Genomic DNA, 16,498 nt, shown 5'->3' with positions numbered 1-16,498 from the left:
ATTTTAGAAGATGTTCCAGGATGGGTGAAACCTGTACCGGCTATTTGCATTCATTGTGATAGCCAATCTGCGATCGAAAGGGCACAAAGCAAGATGTATAATGGAAAGTCTAGACATATACGTCGTAGACACAACACCATTAGACAACTACTCTCAACTGGAGTTATCTCTATTGACTATGTAAATTCAAAGGATAATATAGCGGATCCGTTAACCAAAGGGTTAAACAGAGAATTAGTTGAAAAATCTTCAAAAGGAATGGGACTGAAGCCTATGGAATAAATTGGTGCGAAGGAAAACCAAACCTATGCTGACTGGAGATCCCAAGAACTAGGTTCAATGGGACAACCTAATCGCACTGGTTTGGTAGATCACTGTGAGGGTTATCCCTAGTCTATTCCTATTGCAAACAGTGAATGTTGAGGATAAGCACAGGGCTTTTAATGATTCTGATGGAATTCAACATAGAATCACCTATGTGAGAGAGAAGTGGGGCCGCTTCGAAGGAATTGCAAGGCTCAATTCTAGACCCTCTTACAGAATCAGGCGTATGTTCATGGCCAAAACGAACACAATCATGAGAACTGATAGTATCAGGGAGAGTCCTGTGTGAAGTATATTTTAATTTACACAAACGGATGTACAGTTCAAATACATCGCGTCTACTGTCAACCAGTACATTACTATGCTTTCACAAGGGAAGGTTCAAAGGATAACACCTACCTATCCTTTGCAGGATTCAACTGTAGAGCTTTATTACCAAAATTCGTACCAATTTTCATTCATGTGGGGGATTGTTGGAAATATATTTAAATAAAATTTTTGAATAAAAATAATGGATCATGAATGTGAGAGTGTCTTTTGGCTCTCCACATTCTTGAATTAATTTGAGGCTTTTGGCTCTCCACATTCTTGAGTTAAATGAAAGATTAATTTAGTTAATTAATCTTATGACTCTTGGTGTGCTTTTTGAAGCCTATAAATAGTGTGCTCATTCCTCAATCCAAACACACACATTATTCAAGATCTCACTCAAGAATTCTCTTGCATTTCATATTGTTAGCTCTTCTTTTGGCCTCCGTTAAATTTTGGTGATAAAGTGAAGGTACGATTCAAGTTCGCCGGAGTAGTGAATTTGTGCTTAGTTTGCTACTGGTTTTTCCGTTGTATCCTGGGAAACATACGTCTGTACGTGTTGATCCTCAAGCATCTAGTGGAGTGGATGAATCTGTTTTAAGGAAACTGTATTAGTTACAGGCCTCGGTTTGCTTGACTATTTCCTTACTTGTTTGCTTTATACTTTTCAGTATTTGTGTATTTGTTATACTATTGAATTGTTATACGATCATTCTTTCTTCTTGTAATATTATTTCTGTAATATTCACGTTTTGAGTTTGCATATTTTGGATAACAATTTCTTCTCAAATGTTTTCCAAAAGTTTTCGGTTTAGTCCTAAATATTTTTACGTTCCCGATTTTGTCCCAAATATTTAACAAAAGTTTTCGGTTTGGTCCTTCCGTCCACTTGTGGGTTAGAACTAATAGAATATATCAGTGTCATTCACCAGTTGTTAAAGCCCCAAAATCCCAGATCGAAATCTCTGACTTTCATTTCACTTGTTCCATAGTTTTGTTTCTCACTCTGTTCACGATTCTCTGTGTCATGGTTATCTTTCTGGCTCCTCCTACACCACAAATGGCTATCACATAGTCATCATTCAAAGACTCTATGATTTTTTCCTCGACCTGTTTTCTGGATTCAAACTCCATAGATGGTTTGTCATAGATGGACACCATGGATGGTGGAGGCGCGAGACAAGCATAAATGATGGAATTCTCATCTTTTCGGAGTTTTTCAATGCCTTGTACAGTAGTCCTCTTAGCATTTTTGCCCACCAAGTACCACACGATTATACTCCAAACCTTAAGATCATTGTACCCTTGCAAGATCCCCGTAGCCTCCTCGAGCTTCAGAGTTCCTTCATTTGACCAATCGAAGACATCATTCGTAGCTCTTTCCGCACGAAACTGAGCCTCTTCAAGCCTTTGATCCATATCGTGTTTTCTCTCTCCAAATAACGGATTTCATCTCGCAGTCCTTGAATGTTATCTCCGAGGGACCACCAATAACCAACATGTCGCTTGACGGAAGGCCACTGGCCATCTGTAACCAGGGATTTTTCGACTTCTTTGAGAAAGAAACAAAACTATGGAACAAGTAAAAAGAAAGTCAGGGATTTGAATCTGAAGTTTTAGGGCTTTTACAACTTGTGAATGACACGTGATGTATTCTGTTAGTTTTAACTCACGAGTAGATGGAAGGACCAAACCGAGAACTTTTGGAAAAATTTTGGGATGAAACTGGGAACGTAAAAATTTAGGACCGAATCAGAAACTTTTGGAAAACATTTGGGACGAAACTGGGAACGTAAAAATATTTAAGACTAAACCAGGAACTTTTAGAAAATATTTGGGACGAAACCGAGAACGTAAAAACATTTATAACTGAACCGAGAATGTGTCAGGTATATAATCGAATCGAGTTAAATTCTTGCATGTTAGAGTTTAATTCGTTTATAATTTAATTGAGTTCGAGTTTTATTTAAAAAATATATTCACGATTCACAAGCTTATTTGAAATTTTATCGAACCTAACAAAATTTAAGAATCATAAATTATACATTTAAAAATTCGTTAAAAATATATTATATATTTATAGAAAAATATAATATTCTTATTTGAATTTATATTTTATTCTAATAAATAAATTTAATTAGATTTTTCTATATTCGTCATAAGTAAAAATGTAAAATCAAAGATTTTTTTTTCTTCTAAGAACGGACTCATAAGTTTATTAACTAACATATTCACGTGTTAACAAACCAAATATTGTATAGTTTAAACTTGGTTTGTTTATTTTAATGAATCTCATTAAACGAACTCAAACGAGTTTTTATCGAATCGAGCTCCGAATAACTCGTGAACGTCTTGATTCATTTACATCCCTATGTAGGTTTACACAATTGAAATCATTATCTTGATAAATTTTGTTAAAAATTAATAATATAAATACATAAAAACTTTTATAAATTTAAAAGATTTTTGGGAGTGGAAAAGATATACTCCATCCGTCTCAATTATATTGTCCACGTTTTCTTTCTTGTTTGTTCCAAATATATAGTCATATACCATATTTAGTAATATTTTTTTACGCTTCTTTACTAATATACCACTATTAACTACACCTTGAAAATTGTGCAAATCATTTTTTAATACATTGAATAGGGATAAAATAGGAAGTTTATATAAAATTTGATTTTCCAATACATTTTTCTTAATCTGTGTGAAAATCCAAAGAAGACAATATATATGGGACGGAAGGAGTATTGGATACAAATATTTTTGAATTTACTATTTTTTTTTTTGAGTAATTGAATTTACTATTGAAATAGAATTTTATTGCATTTCTTTCTTAAATAAAAATTTGGTACTTTCTTGTCAAAAATTTTTTTTTTGGTACTTTTGTAATTTGATAAGAATATTTTCGATATTTAAAAATTGTTACACCGAAGTCTAAAGATTTCGTGCTTCATAATATAGAATAAATAATATCAATGTAAAAAAAACTAAAATTTTAATAATAATAATAATAATAATAATAATAATAATAATAATAATAATAATAATAAAAGTATGTCTCTTATGACACGGTCTCTCAAATATTCATCTATGAGACATGTCAACTTTGCTCATCTTTATAATAAAAAATAATATGTATAACATAAAAAAATAATATTTTTTCATTAATAACCAAATAAAAGATATGTTTCACAATAAAAAAAAAAATATGTATGAGATAAAAAATAATATTTTTTCATGAATAACCAAATAAAAGATATGTTTCACAAAATTGACCAGAAACTTTTTCAAAATAGTTTTTGCGTAATAATAACTAGCATCCATTGCACGCGAGGCGTGCATATACATAAATTTTTTATATTAATTAATTTTCATGTTATTTTTAGAACTCACATGATAAATTAGATTGTATTCAAAAGTTTTTAAGAGTGATAATTATATAATAAAATTTTTTAAAATATAAACAAATATAGCAAGCATCATTTTTGTAAATAAGATAAAATCTAATGACTAAAAAAAAGTAACCGTATAAAATGACTAATTTGTCTAATAATTTTGGTTTTGTAAGAAATTAAGTTAGGATAAACTTGTAATTTAATCTCAAATTTCATCAATTGTTTGAAAGTTGGTTAATTAAAAACTCTTTGCTATAATATTATAGTAAGATAATAATCTTTAGGAAAATCTAATCTGCTTAATTAAAACAAAACTTATCGAACTACACTCAAATGCATCACAAAAGGGAATAGTCCTGTTTTTGGTAGGGCTGACAAAATTGTCAAAATTTCCGATCCGTTCTCGTCCCTATCCGTTCTCATCCCTAATTTTTTTCGTCTCGAATTTTCTCGATCCGATCAATTTCGAGAATGGAAACGAGATCAACAACCTACCCGATGGTATTCCCGACCCGATCCGAATATATTAATAATATTTTTTAATTAAAAAAATAGAAATATTTTTTATAATTCTATTTTAATATTAATATTTTATAATTATCTCTCAAATAATTATTTTTTATATTTATATTTATGTGTTTTAATATTGATGTTGAGTTATAAATTTTCCTTTTGTTTTTTTTATTATTCTGAATAATTATATGTTTTTATTGTATTAACCAAGTAGTTGTTTTAGTTTATTTGTAATGTACTAAAAAGATGGTTTAGTTTTTAATGGTTATATACAAAGAAATTTTACTTTATTTGTAATGTAATAAAAAATTGTTTGAGTTTTTTCATAATTTTTTTAATTTTTTTTTTTCGAGAATTCCCTCTCCCTACCCGACGAGATTCTGAATGTTTGGGTCCCGACACTTTTCGGGTACGGGATCGAGAGAGAAAAAAAACCTCAATTCTTATCGGAACGAGAATCGGGTAAAGTGGTTACGGGACGGGTCCCGACCTGATCCCACCCCTAGTTTTTGGCAGCAGCGGTATTTTATTTATTTATTTATTTATTTATTTATTATTGTTATTATTTTCAAGTAAAAAAATTTGTTTGTTTGTTATTGTTGTTGTAATTATTTCCAAGTAAAAAATAAAATATAGAATTTATTTATTATGTAATTGTCAAAAAATAATGCACATTCAGATGTCCCTATTCCAATGAAAGTCGTCTACTATTTTTTAAGTTTGCCGTCATATAAAGACGAGTTGTGTCCAAATTGTAGAATACCTGAACTAATGTGCTATTTGGTGCAAATATTTTTATCACAAGTGTCACAATTAAGAAATCTATTTGTCACACAAAATTTAATCACGAGACATTTTTCGAAAAAAAATATGAACATGATATGATATGTTTCTTTCCTAGGACATTTTTCCCATCTTCATCAACTCTCATTTTTCATTTGTCATTCTCTACGGTCACTATTAGTGTTTTCTGTAACAAATATCTTAGTAAGAAGCTCAACTCCAATAAACTAACATCTCCAGTTTATGTATAACGGAAGAGCTTCCACCAATATGATGCGTGTCATACTCATCGACATGTTCAGACAAATAAATATAAATAATTATTAAATAAATAGATAAAATATAGCTTTCCCAATATCATTCAAACCGGAATTGGTCTTACACAGCTCCCCTATCCTGGCAAGGAAATAATCCGTCGTTCATCTACTCATCCACTCATACTACAATTTTTACATCAGATACAGCAACGGATTCAAAATCTAGCTCAAGGGCAACGAGGTCCCTTGAAGCTTATGCTTGCATGCAACTGTTAGGATGAACAATATATAGGATCATCACACAAATTCGCCATTACACACAAGTTGTTGAGTTGTTTATTAAGTTGCTAGCTAACACACAGATACACACTTTATTCAGACAAGGACAATCCAATCCTCTACCCTCAATAACAGAGCAGCATCTCACAAATCAGATTTGCCTTCCAAGCTTGCGCTCCATGGAAAAATCTGAGACGCATACCCATGCTCCACAAAAACTACAGCACCATACATATAAAGTCGGCACAAGTTGTTTACACTGCCTGGCCAGCAACAGCATTTTATGCATCGCCTTGCTCACAGAGATCTAACAAATCCAAGGTCTGGAGTACCAGCAAAAATTTAAGACTGGAGTTTCCGTGTAGAAACAAACAAATTTTCCAGAAACAACTGTTCAAATCTTACCTCAGGTACAGATAGCTCAAGACGAAACTTAGGACCATCATAATGATGGAGGACGGGCCTAAAAGCATCTTCATCCAAAGGTTTGCAGAGTTTCCTGATACGAATTCTTACCTAGTCGAAAACAACAACCAGGCAGTCAACAATCCAAGTAAAAAACAAATAGCCGAACGTTGTATTTTACGAGATGAAATTCACCTGTGCAGGAAACCTTGACTCGCCTTTGCATTTTTTATCTTCCCATGCAGTGGGATCAATGTTGGAGCCCCCAAAAGTTGTTGCCTGTGCAAAAGTCACTATGATAAACAATTAGGAAGTTTTCATTAAAATGGATCATCATAGCATCCAAAGACCAAAACATTCCATAGCATCAAGAATGCAAAATGTAAGCTCGAGAGTCTGCACATTAAGACGTGAGAATGCTAGAAACTTTACAGAGTGTTCATTGTTTAGATTAAGATACCATTACCCGCACAAACATGCAAAACTGTCAACAGATGCATTAGATACATTCACCACAATCGCAATCCACGTGTACTCAAGTTAGATGGAAGTATTTGTACATCAGTACATGATTAACAGAAGTTCGGAACATGCCTCAAAAATGCCATGCAACTGATGAGTGGTATAATTGTAGAGGAATAGAGGTAAGCCAGGGGTTATTGCTCTCACAGAATCTCGATATCTTGGTGGAAGACCTACAAAAGATTGCACAATTACACAAAAACGTGGTTATCATATGTCATGGGATTGTTATCAGCAAAAGCCATAAATTCTCATATTCACTTGGATAGGGAACACGGTAAATGAACATAAAATAAATACAAAAGATCTCTGAGGCACAAACAATCAAAGAAGCAAGGAACTAGAGTCGCAATGTCGATTAAATTTAAACCTTGCTAAGTTCATTCACTAAAACATGTGAACTGTGAAAGCGCCTGCAATATTTAATCATCACGTGACTTCCCTATAAGTAACTGTCTTGTACATTGTTTCAAAATACTCATTACACAGTGAAATTAAGAAAATCGACCACAACACGAGCTAAAATTTAACCATTTGCAGCCGCCATCACCCACTCCAATGTTATCAAGAAGCAACAAATAAATCAACATCTCCAGTCAAACTGTCAAAGAACTCAGTCCTCAGCAAATTTAATCCACACATGGATGATTCAAAAGCATGGGCCAAAGTCATCTCAATAAACCAATGGTCTTCACAATACAAATTTTTTTTTAAAAAAAGATTACCAAAGAGTTGTCGCTTCAAATCTTCCTGCATTGTATCATTGTTGCAGACAAAGATATATCCACCCAAAACCTTATTCCTGGGAAGTATTTCTGCAGACGGCAAAGTCTTAAACCTTTTGTCGGCAGAATTGTTAATACTCACACCATCATCCTTGTTATTGTTGCTGCTATATGGATCCTTGTGATTGTTGATATTGTCGTATTTACTTCCAGATATAGTCCTCAGGGAGCTGGTGATGGGATTCTGAAACACAGCATCCATATTGTGGATGCCATTTGTCAGGGAGCTTTTGCTTACATTCTCACTGAACTTATTGTCCAGGTTTAACATGTTGAAATTAAAACTTTCAAACTTATTATCTTCCCGAAACCCAAAATTTTCCCTATGCCTCACTTCGGCAGGGCCCTTTGAGAGATCTATGTTAATTCTTCGTTCAGCCTTTGGCCGAGTATGCTCAGCCAATTTTGAAGCAGCCATCAGCCATGCATGGTCCTCTAAAACTTTTGACTGTCCTCGTAGCTCATCCCCCAACTGCCAAAAGCTATGATAGCTGTCCATACTGCACAATGAAAATCCTAGAAATCAAGTGATCATAAAGATACTCAGATAAGTTAAAACGAATAACCACCCGAATCATGTTTCCATGACGGAAGTTAAAAGATAATTAATTGTGGAAAACATATATATATATAAAGCGTAAAACATGGAATTCCCGGGTTTTTATATGATCAGAAATATGAAAAATAATTAACTGAATCAACAAGGAGAATAGAAATGTAATTTGAGAAGGAAAACAAGAATAAAAACAATAGGCGGGCTCTTTCTGAAATGCAAACCTGAGAAATGGTGCATATAACAATTTTACATATTTCATCTAGTTAGAGAGTGACATACCCATGTATAAGGGAACAGATGCTATTAGAAAACTACAAAGCTGATCCTCAATTATTATGACAGAAGCTTCATGGCTTTTTTTATTATTTCGGAATAACGTAGCAGATTAACAAAGTAAACACATGTTATCGAGAGAAATTATGCATCTTTAGCAAGAGGCAAATAATAATACACATAGCTGACTGGTGCAGCTGCAAGTGAGTGTATTTTAAGAAATGGATACGGAAATCAAACCGCAAATGTAAGAACTTCCAATGACCAAGAAGCAAGAAATGATGCTGAAATAATGTTCGAGTTGAGGATAAGAAACCCTAGATTTGGGGATCCAATGTTCTAATGAAGAGAGAGAAGAAGCACGCACCTTTGCGTCCTCGGCCAGCCAAATTTCTCGCCATTTATAGGAGACACTTTACCGGAATTGCCACTGATGCTTTGCTTTATTTACAGAAAAGTCGCATAATTGCTCTTATTACGTTCTTTCCCACAAAGTAACTAAAATTATTTGAAAATCGTTTGTTTTTTTAAAAAATTTGTTGGAATTAGTTAATATTATCAACGATGATGATAGATTATATATGAAAATTGAATTATATATTTGAAACTCGTAAATCTAACTAACTCAAAAGCTAGCTCAAGAGGAGAATTGTCAAATACTATACATTGAACTCTCAGGAACTCTATCAAACCGATGTAAAACATATTTCAACGCCCCATTTGTAAATGTTTTATGACTGATTTTTAAGACCACAGTTTAAAATGCAAAAAAAAAAAAAAAAATTCTTCTTATCTTTGAATTTTTACAAGAGGTGCCGATTTAATTTGTCAGGTAACTCTTGTCGAATTTGACTCTAACCAAATTGATTAAGATCAGAATCTAACAAAATTCCAACCTATCGTGAGAGTTGAAACTTTTTGAGTCCGTTTTGCTACTTCTGATGGTTCGTTTGTTTTCACTATTAGAAGACATTAATAAATACACTACTGTGCTTCACGAATTCTAATTAAACCTTTGCACCATCAAATGGGATTAGGGGGCTTACAGTTTACATCTCGAAAGTAGACCAGTTATTTTTTATTGTAGGGTGCAAAATAACTAGAAACTTCAGTAGCAAGAATCCAAAATGGCGGTGCTTGAATTATTTTATCATCATTTGCATATTTATAATCCATCTCATCTTTATTCATGGGTCGATAATCGTTTTTGCTTGCAAAAATGGTGTGAATCTTCCCCAAACCATGCAGGAAACCAAAAAATGTAGTTCCAAAAAATTGCACGATCAAGAATAGGCCGTGCTTCTTGTGGCGAACATTTAGTCAGAGGGGCCAATCATCTTTTCTGGTACTACTAGACTATCAAATTCTTCACCCTTGAGAACCCCAAGTTTCAAGGCAGCTTCCTGCACAATCAACATCTTTTTCGGTTATCAAGTGGAACAATGTTTTGCGCTGCTAATGCAGTTGAAAACAATGCAATTCGCCCCGCATAAGATTGACGAGATCAGCATAATCAGACGGTAATATTTAGACAACTAATACTGAATTATTCAGGTTAAGTATTGGGTGAAAAAGCAAACCTTCAAGGTGGAACCCTCCTTATGAGCTTTCTTGGCAACTGCAGCAGCATTATCATAGCCAATTTTCTATAATAAACAATGGTATCATTCATTAGTTCAAATATGTATATGTGTGTACATACGTGTACAAATTGCTTTCCATATATAAATATTGATATATACACCCACATGCAAATGAAATTAGGATAAAAAAAAAAATTTAAAGCTTAAATGGAAACTTACGGGGTTCAATGACGTGACAAGCATGAGAGACTGCAAGGTTAAGAAGGGATCGGTGTTCAATTAGACGGAGTTTCATCGACTAATTCATATGAAATTTCAAGAAATTGCGCCATATAGCAACTGACCTCATGTAACAATTTAGAAATTCTTTCTTTATTGGCTTGAATTCCCCTCACACAATTCTTCTCGAAGGAAACAGAGGCATCCCCAAGCAATCTCAACGACTAACCAACAAATACACAAGTATTAAAAATCATTCTCCAAACACAATTACTAACACACGCACAAACATGTATATATGTATATCAATATAGAGAGAGGGACAACCATATGAAAATTAAGGTGCTGCGGTCTACTTACTACTTAGTGGACAATTTTATTTCACATCTGCCTCACCTCCAAAACTGCAGTCACATGGTGTGGACACAGACCCAAGTGCCACAAGCTAACTTCCATGCATACAATAAAATCCTAGTTTCCAAACTAGGTCGGTATCTGTATCACGCCGATGTTCAATTTCATAGCAGACTCACCTAAGTACCAACATATCATTAGCCAACCACCCCACAATCCCAATATATACATATATATATATATATATAGAGTTTTGATATCACAAGCAACCACCGTGGGCAACTACATGAACACCGGCTGACGTGGCATGCTGTACATCCAATAAGTGAATGTCACGCCAGCCGGTGCTCATGTAGTTGCCCACGATGGTTGTCCATGATGTCAAAACTCTATATATATATTGTGTGAGAGGGGTGTGTGTGTGTGTGTGTGTGTGTGTGTGTGTGTGTGTGTGTGTCCATATAAAGGCACCTAATTAAAACTTTAAGAGTAACACGAGATCTAGCAAAAATAGCATAAAGACAGAGATATTAATATGAGAAATAGCCAACCATACATGTAAGACATTGCTAGCAATCACTGGCTTAAAAACATTCAGTTCAAAATGTCCATTTGATCCACCCACTGTAACTGCAACATGATTCCCCATAACCTGGACCAAATGAAAATTATTTACAAATTGTAGGAAAAAATAATGAAACTATCCTAGCAACATTTTGTAAATGATATTTTAATCATAATTGTGGCTGATATTAACCTGAGCGCACACCATTGTCAGAGCCTCACACTGCGTGGGGTTAACCTTTCCCTGGTATGTGAAGATCATTCGAGTGATGGGCAATGGATAATCATCACAACAGTAAATAAGTTAAAATTTAAGAATAAATCAATTGAAAAACAACATTACCGGCATTATACTACTGCCTGGTTCATTTTCAGGAAGTATGAGTTCTCCTAGGCCACAACGTGGACCACTGGGTATATGATATGAGAAGATGTGAGAACCCCATTGAATTGAAGTAGTACAGGAATATGACTATATTTCACATACCTTCCCAAAAAACGAATATCATTGGCAATCTTCATTAAAGAAACAGCAGTTGTATTTAAGGCACCACTTGTTTCAACAAAACTGTCATGTGCAGCCTATCAAGACCACAAAGGAAAATTTCTGGTTGATTAATTGTTAAATGAACTTTGCTGATACAAGCAGTTGAGCCAATCAGATTTATAATTGAAACGAGAAATCTTGTGGTGACTACAACCAAAAAGCTAAATAAAGATATAAGCATTTAGAGCTGTGAACACAGAAGAAAACTTAAGGTATAGAGATTAGCAGTACTTCAAATTCACAGTAGAAAACTTAAAATTAGAGATTTACCAGAGCTTCAAATTTATTTTCGGCAGTAACAAATGGCAAATTAGTTTCCTTGGCGACTGCTGCAGCAATCTTTACATCAAACCTGACAACAGACGGTTGATTTCGCGAAACAATATAAATAAGACTTTCACAATGTCACTATCACAATTCACAAGCTACAAAAAATAGCAAAGATAAAGTATCTAGAACATCCAGCAAGCCTCCGCTTACCCTTTCTTGGTGTTCAAACCAGTTCCTACAGCAGTGCCACCCTGTGCAAGCTGCAGATGCATTCCAAAACTTTAGGAACACATCGGGAGAAAGCAGATAAAGTTGAAATTAAAGAATAGAATGACAGTGAGGACAGAAACAAACCTGATACATGCGAGGGAGGGTGCCTAATACTCGATCAATTCCATATTTCACCTGCAGCCAGAAAGAACATCTTTAGAGTTTTAATGATATGTCATAAACCTTAAAAGTTAAACTAAAACCAGGAAATATTGCTAAAAAGGTAATAGATAAAAATCATACTTGAGTGGTATATCCACTAAACTCTTGTCCAAGTGTCAGAGGTGTGGCATCTTGTGTGTGTGTCCGACCAATTTTAACAATGTCTTTGAATTCGACCGTCTAAAAATTAAATACAGAGCAGATCGAGTCACTAAAAATGGTTGTGAACAACATAGTATGGTAACCGTAAGTGTCTACAAACATAGCAATTCACTTGTGCAAATTAGGGAAATACAAGTCATGGTAAAAAGCCAAGATAATATATCTAAAACAGAAGAATTAGCATAAATAAAAGAATGCAGTGGGGTTGAGAGATCCAAATATCATTATTATCCCATGCCCTTGGAGAAGGGTATAAATAAAACTGGAGTCAGTATGATCATCATACGGACACAAACCAAACCCGGACAGAGGAAGATCATTGTCAATAGATTGATGAACAGAAAGCTGGATGACTTTAGAAACGATAAATATCAACCTACAGAAATGCTAAGGGCAAATGGGCAATTAAACTGACCTTTGAATGCAGTGTTGTGTGCAACTGTTTCAATTTTGGTACTAGTCCATGATTTATTTCCATTGCGGCTGCAATGTGCATTACCTGTGCAGAAGATAAGCCAAGGAAATTCAACCAGCTACCCAATAATTCAGATAACATGTGAGTGGCAATCTCGGAGCACGGGGCTTACAGTTGGAAAGGTGTCATTAGAAGACTGTGATCTGTTCACATGGTCGTTTGGATGCACAAACTTTTCACCCCGCTTGTGGCCGAGAATTTCAGCTGCTCTATTCGCAATAACCTGTCACATACATGATAATAACATTGGAGCTAAATAAAAACACATTATTTGTGACTCTATGCTGCACAGAAAATCAATCCACACAGTTGATCTCATTGGGATTAAATTAAAATAATCACAATGCAATTGTCAAGGATGCAAGTTTCTCACGAAGACACAAAGGAACGATCAATAATGCAAGGACACGATATCAATTATCCAGTATTTGCCAATGAGGCAATGATTAAGAATAATTATTTTAATGTGATGAATTAAAATAATTAGACAAGTAATTACAATGTCTACTTAATTATGTATTAGCAAATATTTACTAATGATATTAAAATACATGTTGCATGGGTGCTGAAATAATCAGACTGGGTCATGTTTTAACCCAAAATATAAAAGGAGAAATACACACACTATTTTATATCACACTCATCTCTCCTCTCTCTTCATTCAAACACTATCCCCAAACCATCGGTTACTCATCGTTGCCCCGATCTGCCACCACTGTTGCTGGAAACGGTGTTCACCCTCGATTAAGCTAGCCCTGGATTATCCAAAATTGTTGCACTTTTGGATTTAGGTGCAGATTATGTGGGCAGGTTAAGGTAAAACCGTAAACTTGGTTGCATTTTGGTAAAACTGGACTAGAAGATTTGGGATTATTGACTGGTGGCGTTGTAAAATTCAAGTTTTAGCTACTTTGTTAGATTGGCACCGCAAAATGTGAGCTAGGTATAATCTTGGAAATTATGTTGCTAAATTTTAGTATCGCGTCATTCAGAAATAAAATGGAATTTATGCAATATTTTTTATTTATATTGACGAATTTTGGGAATTTTAGCTGAAAGACATTGTATTTGGAAGAAATTAGTTTTTTGGGGAGTTTAGGCTTAAAAGTTAAGTGCTGGTGAATAAAGTAACCCAAATTAGTAAATTAAATGTTGTGACATATTCGTCTTCGTACTGGGCTTGACCCATGTCCCTTCTAGGGCTGCTGTTAGGGGTGGGCATTCGGGTTCGAGTTAAATCTTAACAAAAAATAATAGAATATATCAAGAGAAAATAGTGACCCAATCAAGTATGAAATTGAAAAGGTTGTGTCAAAACTATATAGACTAGAAGCAAAAAATTCAAAACCAAGTACCTCGTTGGCATTCATGTTACTCTGAGTGCCACTTCCAGTTTGCCAGACTACCAAAGGGAAATGATCGCTCAATTTTCCCTCGGCCACTTCTTGTGCAGCTTGCATAACTGCATTCCCGATGGATGGATCCAGTCCATATTCCATGTTTACCTACACAAAAAACGGTACCCTCAAGTCATCCCAGTTAGATATTAAATAATTAATTCAGTGATCAATACCATGTTGTACAATGTCACCAAACAAATTTATGAACCATAATATTGCAAAATAATAAAGTAATGGTGGGCGCAAAAATTTGGATAATTAAATATTCATGGACAAATACGTTAATACAGTCATGAGTTCCACAAACTGATCAAACATGTGTGAAAGAAGATTGAGTTGAAGGGATAAACATACCAAACATTAAAGTGCCATTACAGAAGATAGCAATCATGAAAGTACAATATGCTCTAAAAAAAGCTAAAGATACACAAACAAACAAAACGAAAATGGCAGATTTATCTTGTTCCATGCTCTTTGGGAAAAACTAAACTAATGACAAGCGGCTCACCTTAGCAGCACATTTCTTAAGAATCCCAAATGCACGTATAATTGGTTCAGGCATTCTTTCTCGCTGACCTCCAATCTCAAAGTTCTGCAACGATCTTTGAGTCTGTGCACCCCATAATCTGATCAATTTAATCATATATATAGTCAAAAAACCCAACAGCAAAGAACAAGCTGTGTTTATTGACGGTAACACCCGCTCTACTTCAAATTCGTCGGAAAACGAACAATTGCCGACCGCAATTTTCGATACTATTAGAAACCGCAGGGACTAGACAGTTTTATTAAGTAAATGAAGTCTTTTTCCGCGAAGAACAGATCATGTTGAACTACTTGGACAAAGTGTATTCATTTTTGGATCATATCTGGCCATGCTTCTTCCATTTTCATATCTCACTCCAATAACAAGTGAAAATGCCGATCCATATTTTCTGAGTATTAATTTCTCCAGTAGTCTATAATTACCGAGTATCCAGTTGAATCATGAAATGCGATCGCTCATAAGAGTCGATGAATCCCAGTAGATGAGTGCACCGAAATTCAAAATAAAAAAATTTTAGTCAAGAAGGTGGCTAGCAGCCGTGAACAGAACTAGAAAGCGCATTTCAGCTCCGAATCCGATAACCTTTGAACAATTTTTATTTAAAAAAAAAAAACAGAACAAAAAAAGGCTTAGCTGAACGATAAGAAGTAATCGAAGACAGAAGTATGGCACGTACTTGTCGGAGGGAACTTGAATGAGGCCAAAAGTGTCTCTTTCTTCTCTAAAGGAAATTGAATACCATCGGAAGCTTGCAGCTGAATAACGGAGCGAATCCGGCAGACATGAAGTCGCCGTGGATGCACCTGACAGTCTCCGGCAAGCTGCGAACATGGCGGTTCAGGCGGCACGCAGGAGGAAGTTTTCGATCTGTTGAAGAAGAAGAGAATGTGGTGTTACTATAACAATCAAATGACGAATGGGCTTTGAGAATGGCCCGCAAACCGAGGATTCATTAAAGTGATTTTTTTTTTTAAAAAAAAAAATTTAAAATCACTCAAACACATCTGTCTATACCGATAGATCGGTACTATGCTGTCAGTCAGTATGAACGATCTACAAGAGAATGATTTGATATGCAAAAGATCGAGTCCGTTTAATTGCCCTTTGGGCAAAGCAGTTAGTCAATATGAACGATCTACAAGATATCGGATCCGTTCGATTGATGATTTGATATACAAGAGATCGAGTCCGTTTAATTGCCCTTCGGACAAAGCACCCAAAGGGCAGCATAGAGAGGTTCAACACACCGGCAAATGAATCTTAATAATAGCAGTGGGTTCAAGTTAAAAAATAAAAAAATACAGGAACCATTTGAGTTAAATGGCATTTGAATAAGATATGATATTAGGTCAAAGGATGAAAAAATAAGATTTTTTGTTTATATAATAAGACTATTTGTTTATTTCACATGTATACGATCCGATGGTCTAAACCAACTTTGTAGAAAAATTTTCATGTTGGGTGGAAAATTCAATTCAGACTTTACATAAATAAAACACATTCAATATTGGGAAGGTCCTGAGTATAGTTCTTCTGGA

General features: G+C 34.6%; 2 protein-coding genes across 4 annotated transcripts; both read right to left on the bottom strand.

Moving 5' to 3' along the window:
• Positions 1 to 5,637: 5,637 nt before the first annotated feature.
• LOC140887280 (B2 protein) lies at positions 5,638 to 8,772 on the bottom strand. 2 transcript variants are annotated; one of them, XM_073294449.1, is made up of 6 exons: positions 8,414 to 8,772; positions 7,519 to 8,078; positions 6,866 to 6,966; positions 6,467 to 6,550; positions 6,272 to 6,382; positions 5,638 to 6,189 (listed from the first exon to the last, which is right to left on the bottom strand). In XM_073294449.1, exons 2-6 carry the CDS (start codon positions 8,075 to 8,077, stop codon positions 6,148 to 6,150), a joined length of 897 nt encoding a protein of 298 aa, XP_073150550.1. In that variant the 5' UTR covers position 8,078; positions 8,414 to 8,772; the 3' UTR covers positions 5,638 to 6,147. The 2 variants fall into 2 exon arrangements, with proteins under 2 accessions (XP_073150550.1, XP_073150541.1); XM_073294440.1 differs by having other exon boundaries at positions 8,648 to 8,772.
• A 628-nt stretch (positions 8,773 to 9,400) lies between these two features.
• Positions 9,401 to 16,093, bottom strand: LOC140878782 (fumarate hydratase 1, mitochondrial). 2 transcript variants are annotated; one of them, XM_073282403.1, is made up of 18 exons: positions 15,975 to 16,093; positions 15,637 to 15,827; positions 14,922 to 15,039; positions 14,369 to 14,518; positions 13,126 to 13,236; positions 12,954 to 13,037; positions 12,458 to 12,556; positions 12,299 to 12,349; positions 12,155 to 12,204; positions 11,945 to 12,026; positions 11,615 to 11,709; positions 11,471 to 11,537; positions 11,321 to 11,371; positions 11,120 to 11,215; positions 10,335 to 10,433; positions 10,210 to 10,239; positions 9,988 to 10,053; positions 9,401 to 9,810 (listed from the first exon to the last, which is right to left on the bottom strand). In XM_073282403.1, exons 2-18 carry the CDS (start codon positions 15,789 to 15,791, stop codon positions 9,724 to 9,726), a joined length of 1,491 nt encoding a protein of 496 aa, XP_073138504.1. In that variant the 5' UTR covers positions 15,792 to 15,827; positions 15,975 to 16,093; the 3' UTR covers positions 9,401 to 9,723. The 2 variants fall into 2 exon arrangements, 1 of the variants encoding a protein (XP_073138504.1); XR_012149351.1 differs by lacking the exons at positions 9,401 to 9,810; positions 9,988 to 10,053 and adding an exon at positions 10,606 to 10,742 and having other exon boundaries at positions 10,209 to 10,239.
• Positions 16,094 to 16,498: the final 405 nt, after the last annotated feature.

Source organism: Henckelia pumila, chromosome 1 (assembly GCF_033568475.1).
Source record: "Henckelia pumila isolate YLH828 chromosome 1, ASM3356847v2, whole genome shotgun sequence".
Taxonomy (NCBI): Eukaryota; Viridiplantae; Streptophyta; class Magnoliopsida; order Lamiales; family Gesneriaceae; genus Henckelia; species Henckelia pumila.
The sequence above is the reverse complement of the archived record's forward strand: the minus strand, read 5'-3'. Positions and strand labels throughout refer to the sequence as shown.